This window comes from Chiloscyllium punctatum, chromosome 42, assembly GCF_047496795.1.
Source record: "Chiloscyllium punctatum isolate Juve2018m chromosome 42, sChiPun1.3, whole genome shotgun sequence".
In the NCBI taxonomy this organism is placed as follows: Eukaryota; Metazoa; Chordata; class Chondrichthyes; order Orectolobiformes; family Hemiscylliidae; genus Chiloscyllium; species Chiloscyllium punctatum.
In genome coordinates, this window is record NC_092780.1 from 26,819,035 (window position 1) to 26,841,963 (window position 22,929).

Below are 22,929 nucleotides of genomic sequence, written 5' to 3' on the forward strand. Positions count from 1 at the left end.
ACATGATTTCCCACACACAAAGCCATGTTGACTATCCCTAATCAGTCCTTCCCTTTCCAAATACATGTACATCCTGTCCCTCAGGATTCCTTCCAACAACTTGCCCACCACTGAGGTCAGGCTCACCAGTCTATAGTTCCCTGGCTTGTCTTTACCGCCCTTCTTAAACAGTGGCATGACGTTTGCCAACCTCCAGTCATGCGGCACCTCACCTGTACTATCAATGATACAAATATCTCAGCAATAGGCCCAGCAATCACTTCTCTAGCTTCCCACAGAGTTCTCGGGTACACCTGATCAGGTCCTGGGGATTTATCCGCCTTTATGCATTTCAGGGCATTCAGCACTTCCTCCTCTGTAATATGGACATTTTATAAGATGTCACCATCTATTTCCCAACAGTCTTTATCTTTCATATCCTTTTCCACAGTAAATACTGATGCAAAGTATTAATTTAGTATCTCCCCCGTTTTCTGTGGCTTCACACGAAGGCTGCCTTGCTGTTCTTTGAGGGGCCGTATTCTCTCCCTAGTTACCCTTTTGTCCTTAATATATTTGTAAAAACCCTTTGGATTCTCCCGAATTCTATTTGCCAAAGCTATCTCATGTCCCCGTTTTGCCCTCCTGATTTCCCTCTTGAGTATACTCCTCCTTCCTTTATACTCTTCCAAGGATTCGCTCAATCTATCCTGTTCATACCTGACACATTCTTCTTCCTTTTTCTTAACCAAACCCTCAATTTCTTCAGTCATCCAGCCTTCCCTTTCACCCTGACAGGAATATACTTTCTCTGGATTCTTATCTCATTTCTGAAGGCTTCCCATTTTCCAGCCATCCCTTTACCTGCGAACATCTGCCTCCAATCAGCTTTCGAAAGTTCTTGCCTAATATTGTCAAAATTGGCCTTTCTCCAATTTTGAACTTTCAACTTTTAAAACATCAGTATTTTAAAACTAACGGAATTATGGTCACTGGCCCCAAAGTGCACCCTCACTAACCCCTCCGTCACCTGCCCTGCCTCATTTCCCAAGAATAGGTCAGGTTTTGCACCTTCTCTAGTAAGTACATCCATATACTGAATCAGAAAATTTTCTTGTACCCACTTAACAAATTCCTTTCCATCTAAACCCTTAACACTATGGCCAGTCCCAGTCGCTGTTTGGAAAGTTAAAATCCTCTACCATAACTACTCTATTATTCTGACAGCTGAGATCTCCTTACAAGTTTGTTTCTCAATTTCCCTCTGACTATTGGGGGGGTCTATAACACAATCCCAATAAGGTGATCATCCCTTTCTTATTTCTCAGTTCCACCCAAATAACTTCCTTGGATGTATTTCTGGGAATATCCTCCCTTAGCACAACTGTAATGCTATCCCTAATCAAAAATGCCACACCCCTTCCTCTCTTGCCTCCCTTTCTATCCTTCTTGTAGCATTTGTATCCTGGAACATTTAAGCTGCCACTCCTGCCCATCCCTGAGCCATGTTTCTGTAATTGCTATGATATCCCAGTCCCATGTTCCTAACCATGCCCTGAGTTCGTCTGACTTCCCTATTAGGCCCCTTGCATTGAAATAAATGCAGTTTAATTTATTAGTCCAACTTTGTCCCTGCCTGCCCTGATTCGTTTGACTCGCTTCTGTTCTCAACTGTACCCATCTCCAATCGGTCTCTTTCCTCACTATATCTCCATGGGTTCCCCCCCACCTTTACTAGTTTAAATCTTCCCAAGCAGTTTAAGCCAGTATAATAGTCCCCTTCCAATTTAGGTGCAATCCGTCCTTGTCCAGGTCACTTCGTTGCATTAGAGCCAGTCTCAATACCAGAAACTCTGTTTGTGCTACGTTCCCCTGAGAATCCATCACCCCCTACATTTTCCGAAACAGGTATATTTGGAGTTATTGCATGATAAAGTAGTTCATTGTCTTTGACTGCTCATACAAATTTAGGCAGCTTGTAACTAGTATAAATAATTTAAAAGAATTACAAGCAGTTTTATATTTTCTATAGCTTCTTAAAAATGTTGCCATGTAGCATTTTACCTCTTTGCTCTTCACCAAATCCTTGCTATAAGTGAAGGGATAGGTACGTGGACTTCCTGTGGATAATTCAGAAATGTAGTTTGCAATATAATAGAAATTCCCAATAAACTGTGAAGAACCATACTATCTGTCAGGGCCTATCAATTAAGGAAGGGATTAGATTAGATTACTTACAGTGTGGAAACAGGCCCTTCGGCCCAACAAGTCCACACCGCCCCGCCGAAGCGCAACCCACCCATACCCCTAACCTAACACTACGGGCAATTTAGCATGGCCAATTCACCTGACCTGCACATTTTTGGACTGTGGGAGGTAAACCAGAGCACCCGGAGGAAACCCACGCAGACACGGGGAGAATGTGCAAACTGGGGAAAGATTTGGTCTGGGGCAAATCTCAAGTATGTGAATCTGCATATATTGAGTATTTTTAATTATTGGTCACTCTGTGAATTGTGGTTTGGAGACTTTTATATCTAATCACTGATTTTTGTCTTTCCTACATCTGCTTTGTAGATAATGGAGGCACCTGATGGGCACAGGGCACCCTTCCCTTCACAACGACACAGCAGCAGTTCTCAAAGTGAACCTTCACCCATCCCTCTTGAGCAGACGAGTGGCTATAGTAGTCCTTCTCCATATCCCTCCCCATCTCCTTCCCCTTCGTATCCAAATGGAAGCCAGGAAGAGGGGCCATGTATTATAGAAGATGTATCATTTTTTGTTCGAGACAAAGGTGAGGTTGTGGTCTAATTTGAAAGACTTATTTAATCTGAATCACTTGGAATAAAACACAACTGAATTTTTTTTCTTTCTACCTCTTGCACCTCCTGGAGCAGCTGGCTCAGTGGGAAGAGCCAGGAAGGTGTGAGCAGCTTTCTGCTATTGTGGCCTTACATCTGTGTTGTTTCAATCAGTGTCAGTAATTTCTTTGACTTTAATGGACTTTGGAGCCAAGTTTGATCCAATATTTATAATACCTAAGACACAGATTCATTGTATAGTTTTAACACTTGCTGTGGCTAGAATATGCTTACTTTGCACTTTGCCTAGTCTTAAATAGCAGGATATCCAATAAGAGATCAAGCAATTTGTGGATGACAATATTCACAAACTGAATAACCTATGGAATACAAACTGAGCTATTAAAAGTGCCAAACTTTTAATCTGTTCTCTCTCTTCACCCCCCCCCCCCCCCTGCCCCCAACTTGAGTTGTCAGTCCCTGTTGCAGTTTTTCTCTTGCAGTAAGCATACTACACATTACTGTCCTGAGATACCTTTTCTCGTGTATGCTTGTGTTTTTGCTGATCGCTTACCTGTCTTATCATGTTCAATTTAGTCTTGGCTTAATCCTGTATTTTTGCTTCTATTAATACTTTGACAATGTTGCTTTTTGTTAACTTGAGCAATCCAGTAGAAAAATGTTGATATTAACCAACAGAAATTCCAAATTATTTTGGACTGAACAGTGCTCAAAAACAAGGCTTAATTTGTTCATTTGCAGTTTACCTTGCATTGACCCTCAGGTTTTCAGTGGCCTGGCTGTGGGACAATGCTGGATATTCATTTTCTGGCTATCATCTGAAAAAAGATGTGGTGCTTAGAAATGTGGATGAAGTTGCACCTCAAATGTGCATTGCTGCAATTACTCGAATTGTTTCTTTATATTTCACTGAATCCTTCAACAAAAGCATAGATATTCAGTTATAACACTAATTGCAATTCTAGATGAATTGGTTATGAGCCCAATGTTGATGATTCATTTCCTCTTGTGTTTTCTTTGATCCAGATAGTGGCACAAGCTCCCCCCTTCTGAAGTATGCTTCTTCTCCCAAACCTAACCACAGCTATATGTTCAAGCGAGAGCCTCCAGAAGGTTGTGAACGGGTGACTGCATTTGAAGAAACACCGTAAGTAGTTGATGTACTTATCAGTGTTGTGCTAACTTGGGGGGAAAAAGCCAATTAGTCAAGTGAAGTGCAGTTTGTTTCGCTTTCCACAACATTTTAAAAGCTCTGGCTCCATTAATAATGTGTACTCCTTGGATCAAAACTTCTCATTTCCAAATTAATGAATAGATTGTTTAGTTTTACTTGTTTTCTGTTCTTTATTTAAAATTAGGATTGGGACTTCAGTGAGCTAGTCAAACATTGCTTAAAGAATGACAGTCACTTGAAGGCTTTTTTGTTTGTTGCACTTGGGCCTTATTCTGCTTGCATTGCATTGTCAGGTTCTGCCTCATTCCTCTCCTCTCAAAATTCTGCTGTATAAAGAAACAATAGAAACAGTATTGAAGATTATAGTCAGCCATTAATATTTCACCAGAATATGAAAAAGTAAATCAATTGAATGGGCAGATCATGTAACAGTAGGCTGATTTTGAATTCCAAACAAAAATAGCTTAATATAACAAGATGTACTTTTGTAGCAGAACGGTCATTGTGACCAGATCATCATTTAATGGTGCTCGAACTGAGAATTCAAAGGCTCTTAAGATTAGTAAGGTTTTTAATTTGTGCTGTAAAAACCATTCAGTATTGTCTGCTGCCTTTTGAACATGCTGTATGATGTTTGAAATTTGGGAAAATAGTATGTACAGTTGAGTAGGCTGAAATTAACTGCAATCAAAACTATTTGAGTTGAAAAGTAACATTTCATCGGGTCAAAATTTTTGAAACAAATTTGAGACGCAGGACAAGATGAGTATGATGAAAGCATGTGTTCAGGCTAGTTAATCTTTAGAAAAGGGGTCGGATGATGATTTACTTTGGAATTTTTCCGAGTCATTGACAACTCTGCAACTTGCAATAGAGAGCAACACAAGGTCCTGAAGAGAATCATTACAAGTATGTGAATAGAATAAAGCTGTGGGGCTTCTCAATTTATTCTGTGCTGCAAGAATCCAGTTGTAATGCTTTAAAGAAAAAATATGTAACAAATTGCAAAAAAAAACTGTAGATGCTGAAAATCAGGAGCAAAAGTAATGTTGCTGGTGAAACTTTAAGTCTGGCAGCATCTCTGGAGAGAAAGCAGAGTTAACTGAGTTCAGAATTCAGTTCTGAAAAAAAGGTGAAGTGTTGACTGTAACAAAATGCCCTTCGCACAATTTAGTTCAGCTTAATTTAATTTGACTTGAATTCAGTTTATCTTGATTTGGGCATTCAGATTTTGTCTTAATGTAATTCTATCTGGGTTGAAATGCTTTGAAATCAGTTTGGTTGAATATGGTTGTGAATTAATCGCACCTGTGTTCTTTTTCAGGACAATTTCCTTTGGGCAGGCTTTGCTATACTCGTGTCCAGATAAAAACAAGGTTAATTTCAACCCTACTGGCTCTGCCTTCTGTCCAGTCCATATTCTCAAACCTCTTTTACCAACTGTTGACTTAATATTAAGGCACTTGCCAACATCTGCTTCATCAACCCCTTCAAGCACAGGGGGATCATCAAGCACTTTGACCTCTTGCCAGTCTACAACTCAGGTCTCATTCCAGCAACCATTGGAGGATTCAGGGACCACAGACTTTACTGAGCTTTCTAAGGAACAACCTTTACAGTTTGATCCTTGGAAACTTGCTCAGGCTGAAGAAGGTGCCTTTTTCCAGAGCTCGTTAGTAATTGAGACTGGCAAATCTGCAAAAGTTAAATAGCTGACTGGAACTTTATCCCTAACAAGTTTATGGTGGTAGATGCTAGTAATATTGGTTGTCTTGGCCATAAATGTATTTGTATCTTGACTGCGGGTTTAACTGTTTTGGATGTAAACAGATACTAAACCAACAAATGAAGCATGTGTCTTCAAGGGAGATTTGGCTGAACATTAGTATTTGTCTATAAATATTTGTGCTGAAGGCAATGGTTTATCAACAAACAAGCTTATTTGAATAGAAATTCTAGGTATTCTATGCTACAAAACTGATAAGTTCAAAGATGTCTGCTAGTCTTTCTGTTAACTTTTTAACCATAGCAGTGCATTTTCTTTCTTGGCTTGAGCCCAAATGTTGCAACTTCAATAAGCACAAGGAAATAAGGAAAATCGTGAAGACAGACATAGGACTGTATTAAATGGTGGCCACTGGTTAATTTTTGCTGGGTATTTTTCAGTCAGCATCTAACCTCATAGTACCTTGTGTGTAAGACTGCTACAGTATTTAGAGAATAAATTTGTTTATATATTAAATGCACATTGGAAGCTTTTCCTCAACTTCCTTGCTCTTTACTTTATGAAAAGCATTAGGTTTAGCATTTTTAAGCAGTGTCCTACACAACTGCTGTTGATTTCAAGGTTGTAGAATATGGAGTCTAATATGGAATAATAGAAATCCTGGGTTACTGATTACAATTGGTACAAGTTAGACCATTGGGTACTGCTGAACAATTGATCCCAGTGAAATGCTGGAATTTAGTAACTATCCTATAGCAGCAAGTATGTTTCCTGCCAATGTGACACCTGTGAGCTCAGTACAGAAACTGAACTGTAAATGGTGTTTGATCTACTTCAAAACCTTAGTACTTGTGTATAATTGACACAACTTAAGCCTATTAATGAAGATGTCACAAGGGAAATTAAATTCCTGTTTATCCAATATTGGGCAAAATTATCCCTACTCATTTCTCACTTTTAATTGAGACTGAATAGAATGAATTGCCCTGGAAACTTTCTGCCAGACAAGGGAGTAGGAGGGTATTTTAAAATCAATATGTAATTTTTAAGATCTATAAGGTTAACAACTCAAATATTTGGCATTGATTAAATTTAATTTGTTCAGGTTAAATAAAACATTTGTGAAAGGTGACTGGGCTAATCTAAAATCAAGTGAGGCGACAATTTGAATATACCAGAATTGGTGTTGCAGTTATATTGATGTAATCTGTGCAATTAACTGACATATACTTCAGTTCCTTGACACAGCTTGCAAGTGCTGTGCTGTATGTTGCATTCGATTATTGTTTTACATAAAATAAATTTCATGGCCAATTATATTCAGTTCAATTTTTTTTTGTAGTTTGACTGCTGCAACCAGCATCAGTAACATTTTGAACTTTGTGGGGAGATTTTTTTTGGCTGCGTTTAAATTTATTGGCTATTGAGAGAATTTCAGCCTTCCCTGTTAAGTTTTCTGCCCAATTGCTACTATTTATGAATATGAATTAAATGTAATATTTTAAACATTGGGCTGCATTTACTAAATGTAATAATTATAAGCTACTATTTAGCACCAAGGGTTTAAAGAGTGGCTTAATTTGATGTATTTGATTTCACTACTCAAACTAGTTTGGCTTTTTTTTGGTAAAGGAGCAAAGAGGGAACAAGTGAAAAGCACAAGGTTAATTTGCACGTATGTCTAACAACCATCTGTTCAGCTTTTCTTTTCTCATTATCACCGTTTCAAATGCTTTTTTCTACTGAAATGTATTTTTTAAATTTACTTAATGTAAGTCTCGGCTTACATATACAGAAATGTATTTTTTTTGCTTTGTATTTATTTAAACAATTGATGTACCCATTTGAAGGGCTAGCTTCATTTAAGGTCTGTCTTGGGTATTAAAACAAAGTATCTATCTGAAGCCTCTAGCTTAAAAGCAAAATGTATAGATATATATGTATTAAAAAGAAACTGCTTAGATCCTCTGCATTCCAGTTTAATTTGCAGGTATATTCTGATACAGAGCCTGTCAAAGTAAAAGCACCAGCATTTAAACTCTTAATCATCTTGTCTCATATTCAAAGATTGGTTAATTAGGTTTCAGAAACAAGTTGAGTGGAGTGCCCAAAAGGATTGTCATGGTGTGCTCCTGGCTTGTGCATTAAGTTTCAACGCAATCTGTAATTGTGCTTATTTTTCCAATGTCTAGATAGTGAAACTGTAGACAACAAGTGACCTAACATATTGGTCTGTACATCATGATCTTTGAAACTGCTTTGAAAGAGGCTTGGTTCTAAATTGAACAGTGCAGTGCAATGCACTTATCAAATTGTATTTGGGAGGTTCCGTGAAACATCATGCTGTTTGAAGTTGATATTTATCCCTGGCCTACACTTAGCTTTCCACCTGCTCCTTTCCCCAAAAAGGTATATGTATTTGGGAAAGAAAATAGCTGTTGGTTCCTGATAGTGGCATATGTTACACTTTGGGTGAAAAAGCATTAAATGTAATTGTGGCAGTTGTTTTCTTGCAGTCAGCAGTGTCTGGAGTGCCATTTTAATTGTTTTCCATTGAACCTTGGCCTCCTTGCCTTTGTTTGGCTCTGGAACTCTGTATACAGTATTCCAAAGTCATATGTATAGTGCAACTCAAGGTACAGTTTCTGTTCTTAGTTATGTCTCATTTAACTACTGTTTAATTTCTGTATACTGCAAATAAAGAAAAAAATGAAGGTTAAACAGATTTTAAAGTTTACTCTAAATTGTTCGGGGGATAACATTCACGTGTCTTCTAAAGCTGAGAAAATTCCTTGATTTTGTATTACCTCATGTTCTACCTGTTAACAAATTTTACAAATGCATATTTCTAATTGGTTAACTTATTTTTACAGGGTGCTGTATCATAAACTCTCGCTTCACATTTTGCACTAGTTGCATGAAATCAAAAGTAATGCGATAGTATCTCTTTAATTTTTAAGCTACCTTTTTTTTGTGAAATGTCATTGCCAACCTGACTCCTATAAAATAATTACCACATTTGTGGTTTAATATCTTAAACCACTTTTAGGGCGATGCATGTTTGTAATAAAGTGCAACATTGTATCTGGTTGAGTTTTTGATTTGAAGTGTGTTATCTACTGTGAGGGAAGATATCCTGATTGGAAGCAGTGCACCTTATAGGAGAAAATATTGTCACATTTTTAAGTGTACTAGCACCTTCTGGTGGTAGAAGCCAAGTACTGTAACAGTATTAAACAGACCTTAATCTTTTGAAGTTGCTAGGTCTTGAACAACTGCACCTGTGGTGGAACAAGTTTAAATGATCTTCTCCTGTTGCTTTATTAATCTATTCAATTTACTGTTGAATTTTAGCAGCAGCCACTTTTTTAATCTAGATCAAATGTCACTCTTCCTGTGCTGCTTTATTGAAAAAACATACCTCTCAGAAACCTTTGGCTGAAACAATTGTTGCTTACATTGTACTTTCTAAAGAAATTCCAGTGGCTATTAAACTTGAGAATCAGCAAACAAAAATTCCAAGCAAAAAATATCTGTATGACCATTTGTAAATAATGAACATGAGTGACACCACCTAGTGTAGCTGACTTTATAAAGCTAAGGCATTGTAGGCATAGAATTCCTCCTCCAACTTTAAAACACTGTACCATGACACGTTTCCTTAGACACTGAAATGTGTATTCACATTGAAAAAAATTAGCATATCTGAAGAATTATAACTATTGCGTTTTGTATTCTGTACTTGTTGGAAATGAACTGTTATGATGACTGCAAATGATACCATGTGAATGTTGAGTAAATTGCTGACCAAATTGGTTAATGTAACACCAGTTTTGTATTTAAAGATTTGAATTGGCCTGGAATTGTATCTTTGTAGAATTATTTTGTCTTATACACACTATTTGGGGGTTTGGTTGACATTGTATATATGTTTCAGCTCATTAAGCTTGGACAAATGTATTGACCACATGAGCTGTGTTTTAGCGTGTGGATTTGTGTGTTTTTAAGAAGTAGGTTCAGTTTCAAAAAATACAAAAATAAAGTGCCAATTTTCATTGCAGATCTGTGCTTTATTAAATTGTCTTCTATTACATGTCCTCTCAAACTGTTTTCACCAGAGCAAAATTGTTCAAACTCTGGTACTTCATTCACTGTCTAGATCTACCCAGGGGTAGAATATGTACGTTGCAGTTGGAGCTAATAGATTGTTGCTATGCTATTGGTGTGGAGAGATCCAAATTTTTAATTGCTTATTGGAGCATATGTTAAACTATGCAACTCTACTTGTTGCAACCCTTACACAATTTTCAAACTTACTACATCCAACCTCTCTAAGTTAAATCTAATAAGGACTTGTTTCTCAGTATGTTACAAACGTTTCCTGGTTTTGTAATGGGCAGTGATTTAGTGTTTGGAAAATATGGTGTTGAAACTGCAACATATTTAGGTCTGGTACTGAACTGACTTTTGATAGCAAAGGCAGTTCATGTAAGGGATGTTAACTGAGGGGTGATCTGCGGTCTGCATTTTTAATCACACATGAGATGTGCATGTCACTGGCTGGACCAGCATGTATTGTCCATTCCTACTTCACCTTAAGATGGTGAGCTGTAGGTTTGCACTCTGAGCATAAGGAGAAAGTGAGGACTGCAGATGCTGGAGATCAGAGCTGAAAAATGTGTTGCTGGAAAAGCACAGCAGGTTGGGCAGCATCAAAGGAACAGGAGAATCGACGTGTTGGGCATAAGCCCTTCAGGAATCAATCCCTAGTTTTCAGTATTTTTTTGGGGTGAATTGCACTTTCTTCCTTGTCCCACTAGAATGTTCTACATCTTATCCTTGTCAAAAGATCTTCCAAGTGAGAATTCCAGCCAAGTCATCTATGCTACAATGAGAGGTTTGCCTGATTGCAACCCAGTGAGTCTGGTGATTTAATTTCTACTTATTGATTCTTGTATTTTTATGGGATATATTTCAGCCCTTTTGAAGCTCGTTTGATCAGCTGTACAAGTAAAACAAAAATCGCCATACTTAAACAGAACTTAAGGCAGATTTTTCATTAGAGAGACACAGTTGATAATGAGATTAACCTGTGGGTGGCCATGCTGCAGAATCTTCATTGTGACCTCTGAAGGTGCGGGAATTACCCCATGGTGGCGTCACTCCACATTGCAAACCATTCACCCAGCCGATTGAACTAACAGACCCTCTCAGCTGTCTAAATGTAGCTGTGAAATCCAATCTTTCTTTTGATCGTTTGACCATTACAAATTAAAGCAATAATGTGTTATGGTAGTGATTTCTGTCCACAATTAATAAAAAAAAACACAACAATGGTATCAGATGTTTAGATTTTGCTTAGTGCATTTTTGTTGCACTTTTTGAGAGAATAATGCTATCAGACACAGCCATCACTATTGAAATGGCCTAAAACGTTGGCCCTTTGGCGCGCTCTCAAATAGAAGTGCATAGAGTATTATTTCCCAACAGGAAACATGGAAAGGCTTTTTTGTGAAGCATGTGACAGGAACTTTGAATGAGGACATATCTTTTTGTGATGTATGCCTTTTTCTAGTCTCGCGTGGAAATGACAACCTGTGGCAAGCTGTAGAGGATGAAGTGTCACTCAATATTGATGGGAGCAGGAAGAGTTTTGAGAACTGGTCTCTTGGACAGGCTATCTTTAAAAATAAGTTCCAGGCATAGGGACTGTTTCTATGTAGGTTTGTCAATTTTTTTTTCTGTTTAACTTCAGCTCAGACTGATGGAAATGAAAATTTATTCACTTTGCAGGAAGTAAATATTTGGAATGATTCAGCCCAGATAAAATGGGACTGAGTTCACAGTATGACTTCATTGGATCTACTTCATAATTTGTATCGATTGTCTATTTGAAGGACATTTGTTGACAGAATTGGAAAAATTCACATTGGTTAGCAAGTTTTTAAAAAAATACAAAAAAAAGCCAAGGTTCTTCACATTTCACTTTATCAGCCATTTCCCCATCAGTTCTATAACAATAATGTCTGGAGTGATTAAATGTGGGAACAGCAACTTTGCGCATACCAATGATCTCAATCTTACACACTAAGATATTTGAAATTTTACAGGCTATTTCATTTTATCCAGTTGAGATTCTTTTACCATAGACTTGAATCAACAAATAAGCAGTTGTGAAGCAGAATTGAAACAAATGAAATCAGTTTTTGGCAGCAGTTTTATTTCTCAGTAATTTATGGATTAAAAATACTTTTCTAGTCAGTCAGTGGTCTATGCACAGGAAGTCATTAGTTTGGTTTCAAGATTCAAATTTAATGTGATAAGTAGACTAGTGTTTAAATTTTCATGTATCCAACGAGTTTTCACTTTTTTAACATGGCCATCCCATCTTCTAAATGTAGTGCATCAATGTGGACTTTAAGGAACCAAGGGTGTAATTGCTATAGTGTACTGATGTGCTGCTAAAATTTAAATTTAACCAGCTGAAGCTGAATTTTTACCAATACTGACCAGCATTTTGTTCTGTACTAGGAAATGTTATTGGAAACTCTGCCTGAATTTTAATTAGTCCCAAGCCCTATTTATTTATTTTCCCTTCACTTCAGGTGACACCTTGATTTGTAAAAATAATTCTTTTCAAAAAGTTCCATTTCACATACACCCCGCCTGTCCCCCGCTCCCCCCCAAAAAAATTTACAACTGACCATCACAGTAACTTCCTAATTCTAGTGCCTTGAGCATTTGATTTTCATCAGCTACCTGGGTCCCAAGTTCAGGCAGCACGGTGGCTCAGTGACTAGCACTGCTGTCTCTCAGCGCCAGGGACCTGTGTTCAATTCCTGCTTCTGGCGACTGTGCAAACTCCACATAGACATTGTGTCTGCATGGGTTTTCTTCCAGAATACAAAGATGTGCAGGTTAGGTGAATTGGCCATGCTAAATTGCCAATTCAGGGGTAAATATAGGGTAGAGGAATGGGTTTGGGTGGGTTACTCTTTGGAGGGTTGGTGTGGACTTGGGCTGAAGGGCCTACTTCCATACTGTAGGCAACCTAATGTAATCTAAGGAGTTACCTTCCTAAGCCTTCCAGCTCACTTTTCTATTTTCTTTAGACAACTTTAGGGCCAGCTTTTGGTCATCTGCCCTGAGGTCCTGTGTGCCTTTGTTTTGAACTACATTGTTTCAGTCAAGTGCCTTTTGTGTAGTAAATAACTAAAAATACACTAATGCAACCTGTCCATATCCATGTGATGTATAAGGTGAGTTTGTGTTTTCTATGCTAAATGAGAAGATTCCCAGTGTCATGCTTTTACTTGGGTTTCCATGTAACATTTTGGCTGTTCCAGTCATGTGTTGACCTAAGTTTCTCGGCTCTAGCAAAGAAAACTGAATAATTTAGTCTACAAGAGGAAATTGACTTGGCTTTGAATTTTCATCATACCTTCAATTGATGCCACCATTCCTGGAAGTAGGTATTTTTGCTCCTAATCAAGACACTGGGCGGAACTTCAACTGAGTTTGGTAGCAAATTTGATTCATTTGGTCATTAGTGAGTTTAAATAAGAGCTGGAGCTGAGCTCGGAGAGCCTTGCAGTATGTTTAAATTAACTTACCTTGATGAAACAGCTACCTGATAGGATCAGTTATGTCAATCAGTTGAATGTAGATGGTTTAACTGTTGACTTTACTATGGAAGGAACCTAAACTAGTTGGTCACTCAGTTCTATCGCAGACATTTCTGAAACTGCATGGTCAGAAGATTACACCTGAATTGACACAGATCATAGAGTAACAAACTTCTTTCTATAAGACCATAAGAAATAGGAATGGAAGTAAGACCATTTGGCCCATTCAATCATGGCTGATGGGCATTTCAACGCCAATTACCTGCACTCTCCCTGTATCCCTTAATTTCTTGCGCGATTTAAGAATTTATCAATCTCTGCCTTGAAGACATTTAAATTCCTGGTCTCCACTACACTCCACGACCGTGTATTCCACTCTGGCTGAGGAAATGTCTTCTCATTACCATTCTAAATTGACCCACTCTAATTCCAAGGCTGGGCCCACGAGTCCTAGTAACCCTGCCTGATGGAAACAATTTCCCAGCTTCCACCTGTTTCTAAGCCATACATTATCATTTAAGTTTCTATTAGATCTCCCCTCAACCTTCTGAAGTCCAACAAATACAATCCCAGGATCCTCCGCCTTTCATCGTATGTTAAGCCTACCATTCCAAGGATCATGTGGTAATTCATTGTATACAGTTAACAGGAGTTGCTTTAAGGTTTATTGCAGGTGAAAGTCTTGCATATTGTTGGAAGCTTGCTTTGTCATTCATTATGATCATGCTTGATTATCCAACTTCTTGAAATCTTATGGTCCTGGCTGCTTTCTATGGTACTAAACTTCACTGGCTCACTACTTGTTTGAAGAAATTGCTCCATATCTCAGAACAAAAAAACTGACTTTGTATCCTTAAAATATGACCTGATTTTGGACATTCGCAAAGTCGGCAGTTCAGTTTGTCTATCCTGTCTAGTTTTGTTAGAATCTCAGAAACCTGAAATTCTCAATTTTCTGAACTCCAAATATAATCCTGATTTGCTTTTAATAGTTTGCATCAGTTCTGCTATCCAAGGAATCAGTCAAGTAAACCTTTGCTCTCCCACTATATCCCCTAGATAGAGACAGAAAGTGTATAAAGTTTTAGGGTGTAGTCTCATGAAAGTACTGTATAATTGCAGGAAGGTATCCCTGCTCATATCCTTGAATCCCCTCACTGAAGGCCAATGTGCTGTTTGCTACCTTAACTGCCTGCTGCACATGCATGCTTCCCTTGGGCAATTGGTCTACATTCCCCTCTCCATAAATTGCCAATCAGATGATCTTCCTGTTTTTGCCATCAATATACATTTATTGACATTATGCTGCATTTGCCAACACTCAGCTTGTCCAAATCACAGACGTATCTCTGCATCCTGCTCGGTGCTCCCCCTTCTAGGCAGCTTTTGTCAAATGCAACTTTGGAGGAGTTAGATTTAGTTCTTTTCAATCAAATAATTCATGTATTGTGAAGATATTTCATGAGTACTTAAAGGAGTTTTCCATGAAATTCTGAATATTTGAGTAATTCATCTGCAGTGTGCAGTTAGAGCTGGGTTCGTGACTCTGTAGGTGGCTCACAGGCTCTGTGTAGTCTCCCTTTTGTTCCTAAGTGATAGGTGAGGCAATAGTTTAAGGATTACTTGGATGTTTCTGCAGCTGCAAGTGAGTCCATGATGAATTGCCTCCCATGTGCCTGAGTCATGGATGTCATTGGTTGTAGAACACACCTTGAGTAGTGGTGAACAGTGAACAGCAAACAGCTGTTGTCCAAATTGGTGCATATGATATGAGTAGAAAAAAGGATGTGGTTCTGAAATCAGCATTAGGGGAACTAAATAGAAAACTTGAAAGGAAATGTAATCTCCAAATTACTCACAGCACTATGTGCAACTGTGTATAGAAATAGGTGGACACGACAGCTGCATTGTTTGTCCAGCAACCAAAAGCTCACCTTTCAACTTTGAGACTGTCCTCTGGGAGAGATGACCTGCAATGAAACAGAACCAGAGCTGAGATTCTTGGGGCATTTTGCTTTGGAGAGCATCAGGAATGCCAAGGTGCATGATACTTCTGAAAGAGAGCATTAGAATATAAGGACATTACTGAGGCCATTGTTTGGAATACTGTTCTGTTCTGGTCTGCCAGATATAGGAAAGATGTTGTGAAACTTGAGGGTGCAGAAAAGACTTACCAAGAAGTTGCCAGGATTTGAGCATTAGGGAGAGGCTGAATAGGCTGGGGCTATTTTCCTGGAGCATCAGAGGTTGAGGGGTGACTTCATAGAAGTTTATAAAACCATAAGGGGCATGGCTATGGTGAATAGTCAAGGTCTTTTTGCCAGGGTAGGGGAGTCTGAAACTAGAGAGCATAGGTTTAAGGTGGGGGTGGGGAGAGAAGATTAAAAAGGGACGTGAGGGGCAACTTTCTTGTGAAGAGTGGTGGTGAGCTTCCAGAGGTGGTTGTGGAAACTGATACAATATTTAAAAGACACTGGATGGGTATATGAATAGAGGGCTTAGAGGGATATGGGCCAAATACTGGCAAATGGGGCTAAGTTAATTTGAAATATCTGGTCAGTGTGGATGAGTTGGACAAAAGGTTCTGGTTTTATTCCGTACATCTGATTCTACAACACTAAGTTAATTGGTGGGATCAAAAAGTAATTGAAGCTAAATTAGGCTTACTGTATCTGTGCATGGAACATAGGAACAAGTGTAGACCATTTAGCCAGTTGCCATTTAATATGCTAATGTGTTTTATTCACCCTATCCCTAAAAGGCTTTACACAATTACTAATCAAAATAATTCTACTTCAAACATATGCAAATTGATTGTCCACAGCCCTCTGAAGTGGTAAATTCCAAAGTTTCACCATCTCCTGCACTTTTCAAAACAAAAATCATCTATCCAATCTGGCATTCCCCTTATTTTTACATTGTGCCCCCTGTTTCTTGACTCTTCTCTAGCCAGGGGAGACCTCTTGCCTGCATCTACCCTCACGAAGGCACATTCATGATGGTGATTATGCTCGAAACGTCGACTCTCCTCTTCGGATGATGTCTGACCAGCTGTGCCGAACTTTTTGACTCTGATTTCCCATATACAAGAATATCATTTAATGTCAAATTGACCCTGAGCTTCCAATAGTCTGCCACTTGAACAGCCCAGTGTGTTTCTGCGCTAATGTTGCTGTCTCGGACCTGCTGCAGTGTTCGCATGAGCCTCCACGCAAGCTTGAAGAACAACTTATTTTCTGCTTGTGGATTCTGCAGCCTCCAGGACTCCCAAGTAGAGTTCAATAATTTTTGAGCCTAATTCCAACCTTAAACTTATGCCCTCTCATTTTGGACTCCCTGCCCTTACCTTATCTCAGTCTCTCATAATTTTATAAACCTTGGTAAGGTCAATCCTCAGCCTCCTACCCTCTTTGGGGGGGGGGGGGGGGGGGGTAAGGGAGAGGAGTCATCTCAGCCTATCCAGCTTCTCTTATAATGCAAACCCTCCAATGGTTCTTGTTCTTGTTCTCTGGGCTTCACCTCCTCTCCTTCACTGCCACCACTTCTGGTACAGTATAAATATCAGTTTTTCTGAGCCATGAACAGTTCTAATGGAGTTACCGAACTAAATATTAACTATTTCTCCCCACAGGCTGCCATATCCTCAGTTTCTCCAGCAATTTCAGTTTTTGTTTCAAATTTCCAAAATCTGCAACTCTGTTTGAAAAGGATAGACAAAGCACAAAATGCAATGGGAGAATCTCACTGTTTAAAACTCTACAGAATACAGGTCAAATTTGACCAATTTCTCTCTTGGGACTGCCCAACCATCCCAGGAATAAGTAGAGTGAACTTTTTAATGCGCTCCCTCCAGGGCAATAATATCTTTTCCTGAGATAACCGGACTAAAACTCCACACAGTGTTTCAGGTCAGGTTGAACCAAACTCAGAAAATTGCACAAGTGTGTGGAGGTCACTGGGGTATGTTAAATAAGATTGAGTGCAGGTACAGGTAGTGAAGTGGAAATATGTGGCTGTGGAGATTTAGCTCAAAGGTGCCAAACCGGGTGTTAAATATATTTGGATATAAAATGTTTGGGAAAGGATTAAAAAGTGGAATGGGATGGAGGTTTTAGATGAGAGTTGCAGTGCTGGAGAAAAGTGGATGTCCCAAAGTTTTTTAAGGATATAATCAACTTGATTTTAGTGAAGGGGTATAGAGGAATAAACTTGCAGTGAAATTTGAGGTGAAAAATTTAGTCAATACAATGGGTGACTTTTATCTCCATGTATATTTGAATAAGTAGTTTAAAGCACAGAATGTCGAGAGTTCTTAATGTGTACAAAGTTTAAGGACTGAAAACATACCAGTAATAAAGGCAACAGTGGTTTTGGATAGGCTCTCCATGCTCAAAGTTGATAAGACAACAGGTCTGGATAAAATGCATCCAAGGATGCTGAGGGAATTGAGAATAGAAATTGCAGAGGCATTGGTGATAGTTCAGTTTTCCTTCCATTCAGGAGTTATGCCTTTGGCTTATCCTTGCTTTTTTTAAAAAAAACAAACAACTTCAGACCAGTCGGTGGTTGGGAAACTTAAAACAATTTGGAGCAAAGTAATAATCAGCCCACAATTGTACACGATTAAGGAAATCAGCATGAATTTCTGAGGGAAACATTGTTTGATGAATTTACTTCCTTTTACAATCAAAGGATTGATTAGGACAATGTTATGTCTGTAGACTTCCAGAAGGCATTTGATTCAAAAATTGAGAGAAAGTTAAAGATCGGGGAATATAGGGAAGTGGCAATAGGGATAGGTGTAACTGCAAATGGAATGCTTTTCGGTAATAGATCAAACTGCAGATGCTTGAGATCTGAAATGTAAACAATGCGCTGGAGAATCTGGCACTATTTGTGAAGAAGACAAACAGTTAAGATTTTGAATCCAGTGACCCTTGGTCAGAACTTTTATTTATTCTGTGAAGGCTTTAGTGCCATTCACTAGGGGTCAATTTTGGGAGTTTTTCTGATATGTCAATGATATTGACCTTTTCGGTAGTTACACAAATTCAGAATTTACAGATGAGATCCAGTTCTGAAGTGTTCTAAACTGTACAGTTTAGAGATTTGTAAGGGCATTAACAAGTTTGTGGAGTGGGTGGATAGGTTGCAGATGGACTTCAATTTGTGGAAGTATGTGTCGGATGTGATAAAACAAAGGGTACAATTCTAAAGGGAGTGGATGAAGGGAAACCTGGTTGTATAGCTGCATAAGTCAGTTCTGGGTGCTATGCTTTAGGAAGGATGTGAAGGTGTTGGAAAGACTGCAGAAGAGATTTATCAGAATAGTTCCAGGGCTGAGGTATACCAGTTCTAAACAGATTGGAGAAGCTGGGATGACTTGAAATAGGTTGAGAGAAGTAACAACATTTGAGTAAGACAAATAGTGGGAGAAACGTTCCTTACTTGTGAAAGGATCATAATGAGAAACGTTTGAAGTAGTTGTTAAATGAAACAAGTAATGAGAAACATTTCCACATAGTGAATTGTTCAGGTCTGGGATGTACTGCTGTAGGTATGGCAGTGGCAAGTTCAACCTTCAAAAGGAATTTGGAAAGGAATAATGTGCAGTGTTATTGGGTGAAGACAGGAAACTGGCACAAGGTACCAAGCTCCTTTTGGAGAGCTGGTGCAAACATGATAGGGCAGATGCTCCCTCCTGCCCTGTAACAGTTCTGTAAAATTTAACATCTGGTCAGTCATGTCTTTGGAATTTGCACTTCCAAACAAGATTGTTTCAAATCCACTGTGGACTTATGAAGTTAAGCAATACAGATTACTTGCTGATCAATTAATAAAAATAAAACACTGCAGATGCTGGAAATTTGAAACAAATACAATGCTGGAGAAACTTGGGTAAAGGTGCAATGATGTAGATAGTTTCTTCAAAACTGAAGGTGTTCAAAAAATGTATATACTGTACTTTTTTGATAAAAGGGGTGAAGTGAACAGGTGGTGTCAAGACCCAGTGCAAAACTCAAAGGGGTTGTTCAGTGGTGAACTGGGGGGAAAAAAGGTGAAACATGGAAGTTAATTAAGGTGTGAAGGGGGAAGAATGGGTCCTCTACAAAGAGCAAAATAAACAGTTCAGTGGTTTGCATTGCTACTTTACATCGCTAGGGACTCTGATTCGAGTCTACCATCAGGCAACTGTTTGTATGGGCATCCTGCCGATGCTCTGAGTTCCTCTCACAGTCCAAAGATATGCTGGTTAGATCAATTAGCCATACTAAATTGCCCATAGTGTCCAGGGACTCTTAGGTTTCATGGATTAGCCATGAGAAATGCAGAGTTAGTAGGATAGGATAGGAGTTGGGTCTGGGTGGGATGGTTTTGGAGGGTCACTATGGACTCTGGGCCAAATGGCTGCCTTCCACACAGTTGGGATTTTATGATAAACAAGAAGCAAGACCAGGCTGTGGGATAATAAAAGCTGCAGATGTTCGAAATCTGAAACAAACAATACTGGGGACTTACAGCAAATCTGGCAGCATCTATAGTGAGGGTTATAATTGATGTTTCATGTTTGTTGTGAGGGGAAGAGTTGTGGTGGGAGAGAATCTAAGAAAAATGGAGAACAAACATTATGCAGCCAGTTTCTGAAATTGGAGAATTCAATAGTATCTCCAGATGTGCACCAAGCCCTACTGAGTTCCTTCAGCATTATGTTTATTTCAGAAATTCAGCTTCTGCAACATTTTTGCTTTCATTATTATGCTTAATTCACTGCCCCTTCTCTTCCAGGTATGCCTACCTGACCTTCTGTCTGGGATTTCAGTTCTAACCTTTCAGCTTGTTCACTTTAATTGCTTTCTGTCTCACTGCTCGTGCTTGATACATAGGTTCTAAAGCAACTTTTAGCAAATTAATCTCCTTTCTTACTGACTATCTCCAGCTTTGCCTTACCCCATATGAAATCCAGCTGCAGTTGCATCCTTCGTGTTTTAAACGCCCCTCATCTTCTTGCCACCCGCCCCAAGATTATGTATCCCTGAATCGTACAATGCTCATCACAGCTACTTGCACTGCATCTTAAAATTCACACTGTGCGCAAGTGGCAGCGCAAATCGAGCCCACTACCTCCCACAGTTGGCTCAACTATACTTCCTCACATCCTGCTTCCTATAAGCATTTCATTCCATTATCCCAGTTTCTGTTATCTCCACCTTCCACCAGGCTGCCTCTGACATGAGCTCCTTTATCCTCAACCTGGAATTGACCCATTGTGATTGACTGAGCCTTCAGCCGTGTCTAAATTCATCTCCCACACTTTTATCATCACCCTTTACCATCCTTCCCTGAATGAAATTAGGGGTTGCTCATGTCCTCACTTTGAATGGAGAGACTAGTGGGATGCAAAGATCATCCTCTGCCATTTGAGCACCTCTGGCAAGATGTCACACCACCCCCCACTGTCAGCATTTCCCCAAGGCCTGTTCCCTCTGTGACACCCTGGCCCATTCCTCCATTACTCCTGACTCTTCCTCACTCCCCCATGGTACTGTCCAAAAAATGCAACACTTAAGCCATTTGCCCCAAACAAGCGAAGCAGAGTTGTACTTGGACTACTTTCAATCAAGCCTACTGCACTCGCTGCTCACAATGAGGTCTCCTGTACATTGGCAAGTTCAAATGCAGACTGGGTTAATACCTCTGATCTTGTCATAGGAATGACCCTGATCTCAATTGCTTGCCATTTTGATAAACTGCCTTGCTCTAATGCTAACGCTTCCATCTTTGCAATAGACCAATGTTCCAACAAAGCACAATGTAAGCTGGAAGAGCAATTCATTTTCTGCTTAGGTACTTTACACCCTCAAGGCCGTAACATTGAATTCTACAACTTCAGAAAATAACACTGTTGCCTGTTTTCCCTTTTGTCTTACATTTCTTTTCTCCCAAACCCCTTCTAACTTTGTCTTGTTTGGTCATAGAGAGGACTCTTTCACACATTTTATATTTCCTTTTCTCTTTCACAATCATTAACAACTCTGTCTCTTGCACTGTACCTGTATCCCATCTGCTTTGCTCCTCTGTTACAAATATTTTTCTTGTTTAATACTTTTAACTTTCAGTTCTAAAGAAGTCATACTAGACTCATTGTTAATCTTGTTTCTCTCTCCATTGATACTGCTAGACCTGCTGAGTTTCTCAATGTTCTTCAAGTTTGTTCTTCATGACAATGATTTTAGAAACTAATTACTGCAATTTTACATCTTTATAATTATCAAAATAAGTTTCCGGTGTTGTAGATGCTGAGTTTCATCAGCATTTACTTGAACTGTTTTAACCTGATCTGCATGTACTGAGCTAGCCATCTGAAGTCTGAGTATTCCAATTAACCATACAATGATCACGGGCTTATAATCTGGCACAAGAACCTTATGATAGAGGCATCCAATACCAAATCTGCGTTCCATGCTTACTAGTCACTTCTCAAAATAAATTCTTTTCGTATTTTTCCCCCCAAAGCAGTAGGGCATTCATCACACTGACTACAAAGCAGATTAGTTCAGACAATTTCTTGCCCTGCAACAGTTTGGCTTTTTCTCTTACTATGCAACTCAGCTGGACCTTTGCCCTGTATCTTTCTCTTTGACTGTTCAAAGTCCTTTCTTTGCATGCCAAGATATTCTGAGCCATAATAGAGGCTGATTGAACAGTTTGTCGTTAACCTAACCTATGCTGGGATTCTGCCGTTACTATAAAATGAACTTAATTTGCCACCGTGTAGTCCTGTGGACGGTGTCCGATCTAAACTAACTTGGCACAGAACAAATAATTGCTGTACCTTTCAACATTTCATTAACGCTCGTTAATATTTTGCATGTACACTCCTTTTTCCAAAAAAAGTCGTACATTTATTAAAATAATTAGTTACTACATTTGCACAATTTTTCTCAACTGGTGAATAATCAGTTTTAGAGCACTCTCAATTAAATGGAGGATGGGTATCATGTTTGTGTATAAAAAATTAAATTGCAAATGCTGGTTCTGATAAATTACTGGCTAAAGTCACAAAATGCTGGCCTTCTGTAAAAGGTTTGCCAACATTTAGCTTAGTGTTTCAAGTAACCGATAAAGATGATTCAAAACCATTGCATTGATCCCTCTTTATGGTTGACTGGAGTTTATTTTCAAGGTAAAAACGATGACTGCAGATGCTGGAAACCAGATTTTGGATTAGTGGTGCTGGAAGAGCACAGCAGTTCAGGCAGCATGTATCTGATGTGGTTGTGTAACAGTAACTTCCCCTTGCTAATAAGTGTCTATCAAGCTCAACTTGAAACGTTCGGTTGAGCATTCCAAAATCTGACCTACTTTTTAATTATTATTTTATTGATGCTAAGCTTTAACTAGGGTGGGGATTGCATTTGTTTTAAGAAGCAGAAGTGGGGGAGGCAAAGGTCTCTCTTTAAAGTGCACTGCTGATACCTAGGAATAATTGATCTTGATTTTTTTAAAATGCAACAGCTGGTCTGGGCCCTTACACAAAGAGGTTTAGAGGGAGAGATGGGTGGAAATGTTTTCGGTTTGAGATCACTGCAGGACTGGGTG

General features: G+C 39.0%; 1 protein-coding gene across 2 annotated transcripts in view; it reads left to right on the forward strand.

The window, feature by feature from the left end:
* Positions 1-9,764, forward strand: part of LOC140465845 (glucocorticoid-induced transcript 1 protein-like) — a 63,847-nt gene extending 54,083 nt beyond the window's left edge. For both annotated transcript variants that reach the window (XM_072561685.1, XM_072561684.1), the window contains exons 6-8: positions 2,557-2,776; positions 3,831-3,951; positions 5,303-9,764. In XM_072561685.1, the coding sequence (XP_072417786.1) occupies positions 2,557-2,776; positions 3,831-3,951; positions 5,303-5,690 (729 nt within the window). In that variant the 3' untranslated portion in view covers positions 5,691-9,764. The remainder of the gene's footprint in view (positions 1-2,556; positions 2,777-3,830; positions 3,952-5,302) is intronic.
* The last annotated feature ends 13,165 nt before the right edge of the window (positions 9,765-22,929 follow it).